Below are 14,092 nucleotides of genomic sequence, written 5' to 3'. Positions count from 1 at the left end.
CTGTTTCAAACCCATCTCGTCAGTTCTCATCGATACTGAAAACTCACTGTTTAAAAAAAAAATTAAAAAAGAAGCAAGAGACAATCTTTGAAAAAGATGTAATCGCATCACAGTTTACTCTCCCAGCTTTCTGCTATTGTGTGCGTGTGCGTGTGCGTGTGCGTGCGTGTGTGTGTGTGTGTGTGTGTGTGTGTGGTCTGAGGGCACACAAAGAGTACTCAAAGCAGATCTAGAGCACAGTCTCACAACAGACACTTTTAATGGTGAGTCACTCGGCACAAAAACACTTGTGTAAGTGTGTGTGTGTGTGTCTGTGTGTGGTGTGTGTGGTGTGTGTTTTGCCTTCTTCTTTTCAATCCGTTCTTTTTTGCGTTGATGTAAGCGTTGTTGTCGTCGTCGGCGTGTCGATCTTCTGTTTGTGTATAAGTGGAGTGACACAGTTTGTACGACATCTATCTGTGACGATTTAATTCAGTCGGCTGAAACATTCCAAACTCAATGACTCTTCAAGCGGCCACACGTGGCTCACACCTTAGTGATTTGTCAAAGTTTAGAGAGATATATTTCTGTATTTATCACAAATCTTATCATATTTATCACAAATCTGTTTATTTCAGCATCATCCACCGGAGCTGGATTCACACACATGATCCTAAATAGCTCATTTTATCTTTTTACTATCACCTCACGATTGGGCTACATCACTTTTACGTTTAAGTTCTATGATCTATTGCAAGTTTGGAAGCACTTTATAGCTCAGGATTAAGGAAACATAACACGGTGATGTGAGTCTTTACCTCGTTTGGAAAATCAGCCTCAGATCAAAGAGGTGATTACAACAAAGGTTTTACACACGACTCGCGATCAGAAGCAGTTTTCATTCCGCTTCATCGGTTTGAACTCATCGGGTTAAATGGTGTCACGTGAGGGATGTTTCATAAAGGAGGCTCACGGGAGAAGCGTCTGGAAATCAGGAACCAGGATTTATCTGTTTCATGAAGCTGGTTGGAGCAAATGCAAAAGGTTAAAAACACAGATCTTAGCCGTCAAGAAGCTAGAAGGGTCACTCAGAAGAGGGTCTTCCTCCGCCAAGGCCCAAAAGTCCCTTTAAAATCACTAGATCTGGATTTTTATTTGCATCTGCACCAAACTCATAAATATCAGTCTCCTAAACATGACTTTTTTGATGATCCACATCACATCCTGCTTATAAGTTTAGTCTGTTATTCGGTTTCCTGCTAAAGAACAGAAAAAGAAACACTAGTGAACACTTTACCTCCTCAGCAGAGGTGTTAATAATTGCAGGTTTAATTTTATTGGGTAAAACTTCTTTAAAGAGGTTTCTTCCTTAGAGGCGAAAGCCAAAGTTATTCCTCATCTTTACTTCAGTTGCAGTTTATTTAAAAAGCAGTTGTTGACTGGGTCTCTGTGCAGGATGCTTCAGACTGAGCTCAGGTTTTAAACTATGCATTTAAGTGCATCAAGACTTGATGTGTCCTGTCTGACGTTAGGAACCTTAGAGAGAACACTTGTTTCAGTCCTGTAAAGTGACTGTGACACAGAGAACCTGAGGACGTGCTCCTGGTCAGACGGGTTTAAAACCTCCTTTATGAAGCAGAATATCCTGACTGGTTTCAATAAATCTGATTTTATAATCCCAGATGTTCGTGGGACCCGAGTCCCGACACGTTCACGTCTTCCTCGTCTCCTCCGACCTGCTCGTCTCGTGACTGCAGCCGCCGCAGATCCACTTTCACTTCACTTCTCAGTGACGCCACTGAATCTCGTCCCATTCGTGCACAAACTAAAATTTGCTTGCAGATTCGTATCCCGTCTTAAAAAGTCAACGCTGAGCAACATTTTAGCTGTTTGGTGGAGTTACTGTGACCAACAACCAACGCTCGTTGTCACGTTGTTGTTGTTGTCGTCGTTGTTTTTGTTTTTCTGTTTTTCTTCTTCTTCTTCTTCTAAATAAATGCCCAATGGATTTTCTCTTTGTATTGACTGGACAATGTAATCTATTGGTGTTGATTAAAAATGCCCTGGTAGCTTGTGGATTGCTAAAGTGGTCAGATAAATGTACTGTATAGCTGTACAAAGAGTGATAACAGATGTTTTAAACCTTTCTTTTTTCTGTGGGTACAGCACTGTTTAAAAAAATATCAAAGTGGTTTTTAGCCCTTGCCTGTTTTAACTTATAATTTGGTGGTGGTCTGTATTTCTTCTATTGTTATTTATATCATTTGAAATTGTTGCCCTTCCTGCACTGATGAGAGACTGTAGCTCTGTGCGGGGGGTCGTACTGTAAACCTGTGTGAAGCTTTGTATTTTCCCCCCTCTGGTTTTGGACTCAGTGAAAGTGTGATGTTTACATGTACAGTTTTTAAAAAATACTTTTCTTTTTCTTTTTCGCGTCTTATTCAGGCTGTTTTCCTCCCCCCCACCCCTCCCCCTTCACCTTTTCCCCTTAATCTGTGTACATTTGCCCAGATACTTTTCCTTTTTCTCTGTTGTTGTTTCATTGCATCAAGTGCAGACGTGACCTCCTTGAGGACTTGGTCACGCGGTCTGTGTGCCGTGACGTGGTCGGCTCGCTGTTGTGATGGCTTCCAGCATTTTAAATCTTAAGTAAAGTGAAAACACGAAAGGGGAACGTCACAACTTCTCAAAGTGGACCAGAAAAAGGTTTATCAAGGATCAAGACGACTTTAATCAGCTGTTTTAAAAATACTGTCGTGGCCTAAACGGAGAGAGAGAGCGGTGGGGTGTAGCTACATTTATTATGCTACATTAAGTGCTCATAATCTTTTAATATCCTGGCCGAGTTGTCGGGGGAAAGTCCTTGTCCTTAACCTGACTGGTGCCCTGATAGGTTCACTTTGACCTGTTGTGATATCTCCTTGACAACATGAAAGCCATTCCCCTCTTCTGGCCTTTTAAGGGGAACCCATAAACCTCAGGAAATACTGAATCTCCAAGTTTAGTTTGTATCCGCTGATTTCTTCTGAGATGAGATTTAAGTCTCTCACGAAAACCATTAACATTTATATGAGATGTCTATTGTTTTGTACATTTATCATTGTGATTTAAAAGTGGAGCTTTTTTCCAGTACCTGTGACTTAATATTTTTGATTTTTTTTAATTTTTCTTTTGGAGTGTTTATAGGTATGAATATTTATTATTATATGTGAAACTACAAAAAGACAAAAGAAAAAGGTTGAACCTGTTTCATTTGTATGTTTCATGCAAACCTGTCGAGGTGAGACTCTCTGCCTCTTACATATCACTAATGAGGGACTCGTGTTTGTTTGGAAATGGCGCTTTTTCAGTGTTGCATCGACGCTATGACAAAAAAATACACCAGTGGTTTACCAACGGCAGAGTTTCAAGGCTCTCCTCCTCTCCTGAGATGTCAGTCAATGAATAAAATAGTGCGATGAGCTATCAGACTCGGACCTCCTGTGTGCTTTCATTGTTTCCATCTCTCCACATCAGTCACACACATTGGGATCCTCACATTGTTACTGTATCATCAGTGTCCACAAGAGGGCAGCAGAGATACAGAGCGGGGGTTAGTTCATAAACAATAATCTTATCCTGAAAACTAGACATTTACTCAAGGAATTTACTATATTTATAAATATTTAAGCCATTAAAAGTAGACATCCAGATTATTTAAACAGGTTTTTATTGTGGTGAGTAATTCAATAATATGTTGAGATTAAAACCTAATACTGAAGTATGTTCTTAATTTGTAAAGAGCGGTAACTACAGCTTTCATTCGGCCAACAAATTTACCATATGCCAATTTCTACAATATAATGTTTTAATTTAGTTTAAATGAATCATTCCTGTTTATTTGAATATGTAGACTTAATTCTCTGCAGTTTAATTACTTTTCATCAAAGTTCTCAACTGACCTCAAACATCTTACTCAGCAGAAACAAGTTCTAAGTTGTTCAAACATGTTCTTCACCTGTAAATTACTTTAACCTGATTTAAAGCAATTCTCCTTTTTATATCAGGTAGTGTTTGTTTCTTTGTGCACGTTCCCTGACTTATTAATATTAATCTAAACCTGCATCATGTGATAAAAACCTCTCACACAAACACCCATGCAAACGTTCAGTTCAGATTGATTTGAAATCTTTTTTCCGGGTATTTTCTTTGTGAAATTCCCGACATGACTCAGAACAAGCGGTAAACAACTGTGTCCTGTTTGCAGTCGATCACGAAGGGACCTGGACTGTGTGTTGACACGGAAAGTCGCTCAGTGACACGTGGACACACACAAGCTCAGGGTTTCACGTTTTCTGCTCATGCCGCTGATCAAATACAAAACGAAAACCAGACAACATCCGACCTCCTGCAAACAGACGGAACCTGTAAATATCGAAGATTACACAATGATGCACCGTGTTGACCTGAGCTGCAGCAGGTGGAAGCTCTGTCTCTGCAGTAGATCTCTGCTGCCTTAAAAATACCTGGTTCTTGCACTAAATATACATTGTTTTACTTTTTGGAAAAATAGCACAGAGGTTGGAATTTGACTTCAGACCTCATTCATGTTTTTGTTTGTTTTAGTTTCCATCCAGGCCAAAAAGAAATCTTCTAGGGGTTGATTGATTTTATTATTTGTCCACGTAGGACATTTTTCCAAACACAAACACAACAACACACATCCGCAGACATAAACAACACACTTACATTGACAGAAGTGAACATTTGGTCCAGAGCAGCAGGACAACTGGGATCAGTTTAAGTGAGGAGGTGAGAGGAGGTGACTCATCATCACCCACATCGACCCCTGCCCCTCTGTTGTTATTCTGTTTTTACTGGGCTTCATGTTACCAAACCAACAGATGATGACAAAACGTCAAAACCCTTCCAATAAAAACCTGTGAAGCACTAATTCATATTTTTGAAGGAAACAGTTTCTGGAAAAATGACGTTCTTGTGTCATTCATTGCTTCCTGTCAAGTTTGCCCTGAGACATCCTGAGTGGCCCCCGGCAGAGATCTGCATGAGGGGAATCTCCCGTGTCAGGGAAGGATCATCGGTACTTGGCCGGGATCACAGGACACTTTTAGACCCCGTTGCCACTCTGATACGATGCCAGGAATAGTGCAGCTTTGGAGGACAGGGAGGACGCAGTCGTCCTTTTTTAAATAGAGACGCTGAATCTGGTCCCGTAAGCATAAAAATATCCGTCCCAGTATGTGGCACTAAATGTGTCACGTGCACAGAAGACTGGAGAGGTTTGACTTTTGTCCCAGTGACTTGAACTGCCAGCAGACTTTGTTCAGCCTATTCTTAGATGTGTGTGCACATTGCGTTATTTCGTGGAACAGTCGAAATAGATAATCAGCGAGTTCGTTGATCTTTCTGACAGCTACGGCAGAAAGTTCTGGATATTTTAAGCTCAAGTATGAAAATGACCCAAGAGATGAGTTCTACAGGAAATCTGTCCCAGTTCTACCACTGGGAAATTATTTTTATTTTCCGTAATTACAGATTATATGAAATATTGCAATCAACCTTGAATGAGTTTGTGAAAGAAGGTTTTTTCCTGAGCATTCATGAGTAATTATTCAACTCACTGATATTTTAATTTACTGTGAATGTACCTGAGTATTTTACGCCTGGTTTCTCCTGATGAGAGTTGGTAGATGATTGTAGTTTTTTCATGTGTTTACTGGGCAGCAACATAAGAAATGTAAATGTAATTCAATTCAACACTCAAAATTCATATATGTATATTTTAATGTTGTGTTATTCTTCCAGTATTCAGCCCAAAAACTGTGAACACAAAATATTGCATTTGAAGAAAAACACCCAGATTGCAGAGGGAGCTTTTGTACTGAACATTTCGCTAAAAGTAATAAAAATGAATATAAACAATATGTTATAAATATTATTTTTATTTTGAAACAACAAACCAGAGCCTTAAATTACATTCACAAACTCCTTATACTTCTGTAAAGTATATTAACACAAAAAAAATACTAAAATCCCCCCAAAACAAGTAGTAAGAATACTCTGGTACATTCAGTCAGTCCAAAAACTGTGATCACACCATGTTGCATCTGAAGAAGTTGACTCTGAAGAAGTTGCACGTACTGAATCTCTGAAAACAATCTGCTGCAAAACATGTTTTTATGAATTAGATTTATGTCCCTCTTCATTTTCATGCTGTGCACATATTATGGCAGCAGGTCCGTGCCAAATTATCTTTGGAAGGCACGTTAAGGTCAGCTAACTGCGGCGGCTGTTTCCAACAAGTTTCTAAGTTGGTAGAACCAGAAATTTGGCTACAACCACCATCCAAAGTAACCATATAGTTGAGAGGCTCTTTTCCAGGAGCTGTTGACCCACATCGGCATGAAGGTGATGTGTCAACTGAATAAATCATTGCTAATCATATCAGAGCTATAACCAGATTAGGTGTGTTCCGCACGTAAGCTGCTTGTGCTCCCATAGTTATGAAACAGCTGCTCTGCTGTTATATAAAGAGTCACTGTCGGTGTATAAAGTTTATCAACGCTTATATAGAAACAATAAAACCCAACACGAGTCCTGACTTCAAGCATTTTATTTGTCATTATCAAACAGTGTCAAGTTACGAGAGAAATAAAATGAAAAACAAACTTTTTACACACTTTAGTTTTTTTTTTTTTTGGTCGTATTAAAACATAGACATACTATACGGAGGCAAAAAGCAAAAGTAAGTTCTATTTAATAGATAAAAAACCCCCCTCATCATCTCCAGCATCATCTCCAGCGCTGGACTATGTGAGGGTGAAGGAGTCGAGGGTGAAGGAGTCGAGGGTGAAGGAGCTGAGGGTGAAGGAGCTGAGGGTGAAGGAGCTGAGGTGTCGGAGGTCACAGGGCGGGAAGGTGGATTCTAGGAGGAAGTTGGAGTCCTTGACTCAGACTTTCCGTTTTCGCTGTTTTCGCTGACTTGTCTGTTCAGAACCATTTCCCGGGCGATGCAGGTCACCTGACCATCGGCCACTGTGTAGGTTTTGTTCCTGCAAACACGGAGAAAGATTCAAAGTTTAACCCACAAAACTAAAAAAACCAAACAAAAACCAAACTGACAGAAAGTGCGGTTGTATCACGACGCTCACTTTTGACTCTCAGATCCGTTCTGCATGCCGGGCTGGTTCTGCTTTGCAAAGAAAAATGAAGTCCACCAGTGGCCGGAGTCTTGCCTTGGAAGTCCTGTAGGGAACAACATGGCTTTAATGTAAGATGGTGTCTTTGATGCAGGGCGGCGACATGTTTTTACACTTAAAACTGAAAAATGACACGTCCTCCTCTCCCGTACCTGGGTGGTGTGGAATGACCTCCCCCGTGTGCTCGGCGCTGCCACAGGAGCTGTTGCTGGAGGTGGAGCCGATTCGTCCTGCGACAACAACACAGTAGATTATAAACCCAAGGAAATCTCATCAGAGACATAAACAGGCTTCCACAGAGGAAACGAAACACATCCACCCAAAACATGGCATCTGGTATTTTTTGACCATCCACTCAAATGAATACAAGATAAACGCAGACAGGTCACGTCTGACTCACTTCTGTAGTAGTCATGGGTGGCGATGAGAGAACCAGTTGATGGAATTGATGCCATTTTCTCCGACTTCAGGTGGAAAACCGCTCAAAGATGGAAAATGGTGACCTGCACGGGAGACAAAGAGGAAAAAGATGGAAGATTATTTTACTGGAGTTTACAAGAGAATGAAAAAGGGTGCTGTTAAGTTTTCAGCATTATCTCATTTCCATGTTATTTAAAAGGGAGTTGTCTGCATCCTGTGTTTGGTTTATGGCGACACGAGGAAGCACATCTGCACTGACAGCAGAACAACATGTCACTCAGGGTGCATTTCAGGGAAGCATGCCTTCATCCATGCCCTTTGTGCTCCATTCCTTCAGCGGAGTGATGAAACGGGGACAGCTGCCTCGGAGAATCTCATTTCCCATGGCTCAAATAACATGAGTGTGTGTGTCTGTGTGTGTGTGGGAATGTGTCCACGTGTCCAGCCAGACTCAGATAAGATGGTGCATGAGTTGGCTGCGTGGCTGTCTACATCAGGGTGCCAGGGTTCTTGCAGTACACGACTTGTTTGCGTGGCTGACGGACAAACAGGCGGCTGCTGCTGTTCAGCCAGGAAACTATAGACGGCTCGATCCAGAAATACTTTCAGAGCCAAACGGAAAAATAAAACTTACCCTAACATATTTCAGGATTTATTGACAGTGCAGCAAATCTTATTCATGATATCCCACATGTATTTCAGCCACTTTAAAGTGTGTCGGGAGCCTGAGAACCAGTTGGAGGCTGTAAAGCTTAACTCCAGGTGAACAGCAGATGGCTTTGGGGATTTCACGTCTGCACTTCACAGCCCAGATCAACACAAACACACAGAGTTTTACCTTAGAATTAAAAGTATGTGCTTCTAGAAGTTTTGTGTGTAGTAGTTTGTGAATGTGTGACTTTTCAAATATTCTCAAACCGACACACAACAGCTGTAACACACAATCAACACAGATGGCAACACTACCTCTGTGTTTAGGTGATGAAAACAGCTGCTGTGACACTAATGTGAGGAAAATGAACCTGATGCTCTGGAGTGTTTTCGATAAAGTCGTCATATTCAACCCACAGGCAGAAGAGACGAGTGTGAATGTGACCACAGGGTGAAGATAGGTGTGTGACAGTGTTTCTCTCTTACCTGTGAGACGCTGCTGCTGGAACCAGGTTCTCAGGAGCTCGAATAAAGAAAAAGCTGCAGGTTGTGACTGAGGCTGATCAGTGGATGGGTTCTGTGAGAGAACCAGTCAACGGGCTGCTGGTGAACAAGCTGCTGGTGAACAAGCTGCTGGTGAACAGGCTGCTGGTCAAAAAGCTGCTGGTCAAAAAGCTGCTGGTGACTCAGCTCAGACTGTGGAGACGCTTTTATACCAACTGACCGGGGGGGGCGGGGCCTGTGGCAGCTCCAGGACTCAGAAGGTGCAGTGGTGCACTGAACAGAACAGACATAGATTACATAGAACACATAGAACGCACATAGAACACACAAAGAACAGACATAGATTACATAAAACACATAGAACACACATAAAACACATAGAACGCACATAAAACACATAGAACACACATAGAACGCACATAAAACACATAGAACGCACATAAAACACATAGAACACAGATAAAACACACATAGAACACACAAAGAACAGACATAGAATACATAGTACACATAGAACACACACATAGACACATAGAACGCACATATAACACACAAAGAAGAGACATAGATTACATAGAGCACACACAGACTTATTTTCCAGGACGTTTAAATGCAGCCTCATAAACTCTGGTATCAAACAAACACTAAGTTACTTCATGATCAGGTCCTGGTAACTGATGAGTGTTTATTAGTTCAAGTGAGAGCAGGTCAGTGGAGGAGGAGGAAACAGAAACTCCAGTGGAAACCATGAACATGTGTCAAACCAAAAAGAGCCGGAGACATTCGCCTTAAATAGTCGTTTGTGTGTTTGTGTTCCAGCTTCAGCATCTTGATGAAAACACTGAATGAACGAGGAACAATCAGAGATGGAGTCGTCTTCTTTTTTCACAATGTCACTAATAACATTAACAAAGTTTTATTATTGACAAATTAGTTTTTACGTAGTTGACAACCTAAACATGTGCAGAAAACCTTCAGACGTACAAGAGACATTCAACATCTTGTCCTATATATAATAAATATATATATATATGAATGAGTGTCAATATGTGATCAATGAACGGTTCATGCACAACACTGCCCCATACCCACACGTACGGTGGCCCTCAAGTGCAAATCACAACGAAAAACACAAAATCTGTAACCGCAAAACAACAAGCTGGTATAGTTTATATTGTATGAGTCATTCTTACTGCGCATCCGTCCCTGGTGGTCTAGTGGTTAGGATTCGGCGCTCTCACCGCCGCGGCCCGGGTTCGATTCCCGGTCAGGGAACTCACTTTTAGCCTCTTCAGTCATTTATGTTTACATGTTTAGGATCAGATCTTAATATTTTCACTGCCACGATCCAGACTTTTATATGATTTATATGTACAAACCATAATCTCTGGATTTTTATCACATCCCAAACAAAACCCTGCAGGTCCAGGTTCATTTAGAGGCCTCTAGCGCCCCCTGGTGTACGGTGGTCGAGAGCTCAATGCACTGCAAATTAAGAAAACAACCTTAACTGATGCTTTGTGTTCCATCACCACTGACTAGTAGCAGACTAGTAGTAACTTCAGTAACTTCACAAAGCATTGAACTACAACTAGGTTCATCACTTTTTTGGGTCCCCTGGAAACATTTCCTGTGTTGTTTTCACATTGTAGTATTGAAATTGATTATTGAAATTGATTATTCAAGTTTATTTCTTAATTTGTACGTGTTTTTTCTATTTGCACGTGTTTTTCTGAATCTCCACTGTACTAATGTCTCTAATATCAAATAAAGCTGCTACTGACTCTCGTCTATAATTACATGAACACACTTCCCCAGAGACACTGGAGGAATTCAGGAATAATAATACAATTTATAAATTATATTCATTACTTAAGACCATTAATTACACACAAAAAACCACACACACACACACATACCATCCAATGTACTTTAACTAAAAATCAAGTACAAATCAAGTACAAAAATACTTGTTTTTAATTACATGTCAATTGATGTCAGCGGGTGCATATTGTATTATTATTGATTATTGGTTTACTGTGCTCATATCTCAAAATACACAAATTGCATTTATGAAACCTATTAAAATATTATTTGAGGGTTAAAACAAGGTGACATTACAAATTTAATACATTCTATTTGTCATTCTGTGTTAATTAAGAGTGAGAAATAACAGTGGACACTTTGAGCACGGACAGGGAGGTCAAATAAAATGTTTTCTTAACTTTACAAGGTATGAAAAATAAAGAAGTGTGGTGTGTTCTCTCATGTGCTGTGGCGTGAGGATCTCCTCTCAAACCCGGACATATCTGCGCTGCTCGTCACCTTGTCCTGTGGAAGTCAGACAGAAAACAAGAGATCAACACTCACACGGAGAGAAAACTGTGTTCACGTCTGCTGTTTTTAAATAAACTCACCTTCACAGTCCCAACCATTTCCTCGAAGGACTTGAAAGTAGACGAGTGTCTGCGGAGAAATATACAAAGACCAGTTAGCCAGTGGGTTGACAAGCAGGTAAGAGTCATTAGAGGAAACACAGGGACAAGCAGACACAGTGTTTTACCTCATAGTCGGGACACTGATGGTGTGGCTCAGGTTTCTGGGTGAGAGAAGATTGAAGGAAGTACAAGGTTAAAATGTAACTATTAAAATGACCATAAGACTTTATGAACAATACAGAACCTGCATTAAAAATACAAGCCTTTATCACACATCTAATATTTCTTATGAATGGTACTGTTCAACAGACAAATATCATAATTATTAATGTAGCTGGTTCAGTGTTTAGAGCTTGAAGGTGATTTAAGGTTGTTTTTAATACTATGTATTGTTTGTATTGTGCATTGTTTGTTCTGTTGGCCAGATGAGCCTTTAGTAACTTGAATAATAATAATAATATCTGATATATATATAATAGTATTTCAGGGGTTGTATAGATGTACATAGGAAACTAGACTTGCTTGTGTTTCTTGAAATATTATTATTATTATCTATCTTTGGTTTAAAGCTGAAACTAGTGTTTTCTCATTAATTTGTCACTTATAGCTTTACAATACATTATTTAAAAACATTTTTAAAATGTCTGGAATTGATTTAAAAATAAGTAATTGATTGGTTCTCAAAGTACCTTAGTATTCTGCCAATTTATTTATTAATTTAATCCACTTGTTATAACCTGCATTAAAAATACAAGCCTTTATCACACATCTAATATTTCTTATGAATGGTACTGTTCAACAGACAAATATCATAATTATTAATGTAGCTGGTTCAGTGTTTAGAGCTTGAAGGTGATTTAAGGTTGTTTTTAATACTATGTATTGTTTGTATTGTGCATTGTTTGTTCTGTTGGCCAGATGAGCCTTTAGTAACTTGAATAATAATAATAATATCTGATATATATATAATAGTATTTCAGGGGTTGTATAGATGTACATAGGAAACTAGACTTGCTTGTGTTTCTTGAAATATTATTATTATTATCTATCTTTGGTTTAAAGCTGAAACTAGTGTTTTCTCATTAATTTGTCACTTATAGCTTTACAATACATTATTTAAAAACATTTTTAAAATGTCTGGAATTGATTTAAAAATAAGTAATTGATTGGTTCTCAAAGTACCTTAGTATTCTGCCAATTTATTTATTAATTTAATCCACTTGTTATTCCAGCTCTACATTTGGGCTTCTTACAGTTAAAACTACATTTATTAAGACTGTATGACAACACAAACTTAAGTTGTACAAAGATAAAATTCACTTCACATTCTCTTTATTCTGGTACATATTATATTTTCTAGTAAAGACACACACACACACACACACACACACACACACACACACACACACACACACACACACACACACACACACACACACACACACACACACACACACACACACACACACACACACACACACACACAGTGTGCAGTGGGCTCAGCTTCATGTTGTAATAAGTAACAAACAGACGTGTCTTACCGGGGGGGACTCGGGAGCGGCAGAGCTCTGTTGAGTTTGCAGCGTGAAGATAAAGACAGACACACAGATAACGTCACACACCAGCTTCTGTTTCCACGAGCACGAGAACAACAACAGACTTAACAGCCACTGCTGCTGATGTCCAGATGTACTGGTGTGATTGGATTACAGGCTGTTTATTGGTCCAACCAGCAACACAAGACAGGGCACTCAACTCGGAGAGACTAAAATACTAAAACTTCACGGAACAATTATGCTGTGTCTCAGTTTAGTTTTGTGTTGTTTGAAGAGTTTAATCAATTAAACCCCTCTGAGGCCTAAAGGGGGGAAATATGAGAAAGATGGGGGAACCACTTGAAAGTGAAATTATGCAAAACATATAAAGGGACGTCATCACTAACAGCTTCAAGCATTATTCTTTATTTTTATCATTGTCAATAAATCTGATAAAAAGCAGCTCTTTCTCACAGGCGATATTTTGACGTTACTCAGTAAAACGCATATACCTCCACCCAACAGTCCCCTAAATTCAATCAAGCTGCACTAAATTTCCCACACCACTTAATATGCCTGGTTTCTTTCATCAAGATCCATGAATTATTCTCTTGGAAAATGGAGAAAACGTTGAAGAATGCCCTCTCGCAATGTTGAAGAAAGTGAAAAAGAATTCCTAGATGTGCCCCAAAGTTTAATGGATTCCATAAAACACAAAATCCTTCACCAGGTTTGATGGAAATTCATCCACTAGTACTTTCATTACAGTACAGTCATTTTGCACACAAAACCTCCCCCCCAAGGAACAAGGGGTGAAAACATAACCTCAGAGGTAAAAAAAATCATTTCTCAATAATAAATCAACCGACATTGTTTTTGTTATCTGTAACATTGTGAAAAAAGACGACAAATCCATCTCCAGTTGTTCCTCTTTCACTCAGTGTTTTTATCAAGATGCCGACGGTTTAACACTACTATAAAAACTATAAACTACTATTTCAAGCTAACGTTTGTTATGATTCACTTCAGAGCATTTTTAAGTCGTCAAGCTGGTGTCTGTGACTCTGTGCCTCTGTGACTCTGTGACTCTGTGATTCTGTGCCTCTGTGACTCTTTAATCCCGTAGACCTCAGTAAACTTCATATTTACACCGCGGGCTCGTCACACAGAGGAGATGATCTGATTAGATTTTTGAGCACCTTGCTCCATAAATTTGCATATGAATGCAGGAACACAGGTTTGCCTGAAGCTGTTGTACCTTGTTAACACTCTAAGCTAATAGTTGATATCATACATGTAGCATGCAAAGAGAAACACGTTGGGATGGAAACCCTTTGCTGATAAATGAGTAAATTGGATTAATTAG

General features: G+C 39.6%; 2 protein-coding genes and 1 non-coding gene across 4 annotated transcripts in view; 1 reads left to right on the top strand and 2 right to left on the bottom strand.

The window, feature by feature from the left end:
• Positions 1-6,577: 6,577 nt before the first annotated feature.
• ppdpfa (pancreatic progenitor cell differentiation and proliferation factor a) lies at positions 6,578-8,932 on the bottom strand. The gene is made up of 5 exons (XM_034591129.1): positions 8,736-8,932; positions 7,579-7,681; positions 7,331-7,408; positions 7,131-7,224; positions 6,578-7,031 (listed from the first exon to the last, which is right to left on the bottom strand). Exons 2-5 carry the CDS (start codon positions 7,631-7,633, stop codon positions 6,905-6,907), a joined length of 354 nt encoding a protein of 117 aa, XP_034447020.1. The 5' UTR covers positions 7,634-7,681; positions 8,736-8,932; the 3' UTR covers positions 6,578-6,904.
• Positions 8,933-9,956: 1,024 nt separating this feature from the next.
• Positions 9,957-10,028, top strand: trnae-cuc. Its single transcript has one exon. It is a non-coding gene; the product is annotated as a tRNA-Glu (tRNA).
• Positions 10,029-10,670: 642 nt separating this feature from the next.
• The window catches only part of LOC117764951 (tumor protein D54-like), a 6,455-nt gene continuing 3,033 nt past the window's right edge, over positions 10,671-14,092 (bottom strand). Inside the window, exons 6-9 of one of the 2 annotated variants that reach the window (XM_034591125.1) lie at positions 12,733-12,759; positions 11,317-11,352; positions 11,171-11,219; positions 10,671-11,084 (exon numbers count right to left, since the gene is read on the bottom strand). In XM_034591125.1, coding sequence (XP_034447016.1) covers positions 11,019-11,084; positions 11,171-11,219; positions 11,317-11,352; positions 12,733-12,759 — 178 coding nt within the window. In that variant the 3' untranslated portion in view covers positions 10,671-11,018. The remainder of the gene's footprint in view (positions 11,085-11,170; positions 11,220-11,316; positions 11,353-12,732; positions 12,760-14,092) is intronic. The other variant, XM_034591126.1, reaches the window with a different exon arrangement.

This window comes from Hippoglossus hippoglossus, chromosome 7, assembly GCF_009819705.1.
Source record: "Hippoglossus hippoglossus isolate fHipHip1 chromosome 7, fHipHip1.pri, whole genome shotgun sequence".
NCBI classification, from domain to species: domain Eukaryota; kingdom Metazoa; phylum Chordata; class Actinopteri; order Pleuronectiformes; family Pleuronectidae; genus Hippoglossus; species Hippoglossus hippoglossus.
The sequence above is the reverse complement of the archived record's forward strand: the minus strand, read 5'-3'. Positions and strand labels throughout refer to the sequence as shown.

Coding starts and splice junctions, on each gene's coding strand:
- ppdpfa (XM_034591129.1), bottom strand. CDS start 7,633: ATGGCATCAATTCCATCAACTGGTTCTCTCATCGCCACCCATGACTAC. Junction 7,409..7,578: donor CACCCATGACTACTACAGAA/GTGAGTCAGACG, acceptor TTGTTGTCGCAG/GACGAATCGGCTCCACCTCC. Junction 7,225..7,330: donor GGTCATTCCACACCACCCAG/GTACGGGAGAGG, acceptor TGTTCCCTACAG/GACTTCCAAGGCAAGACTCC.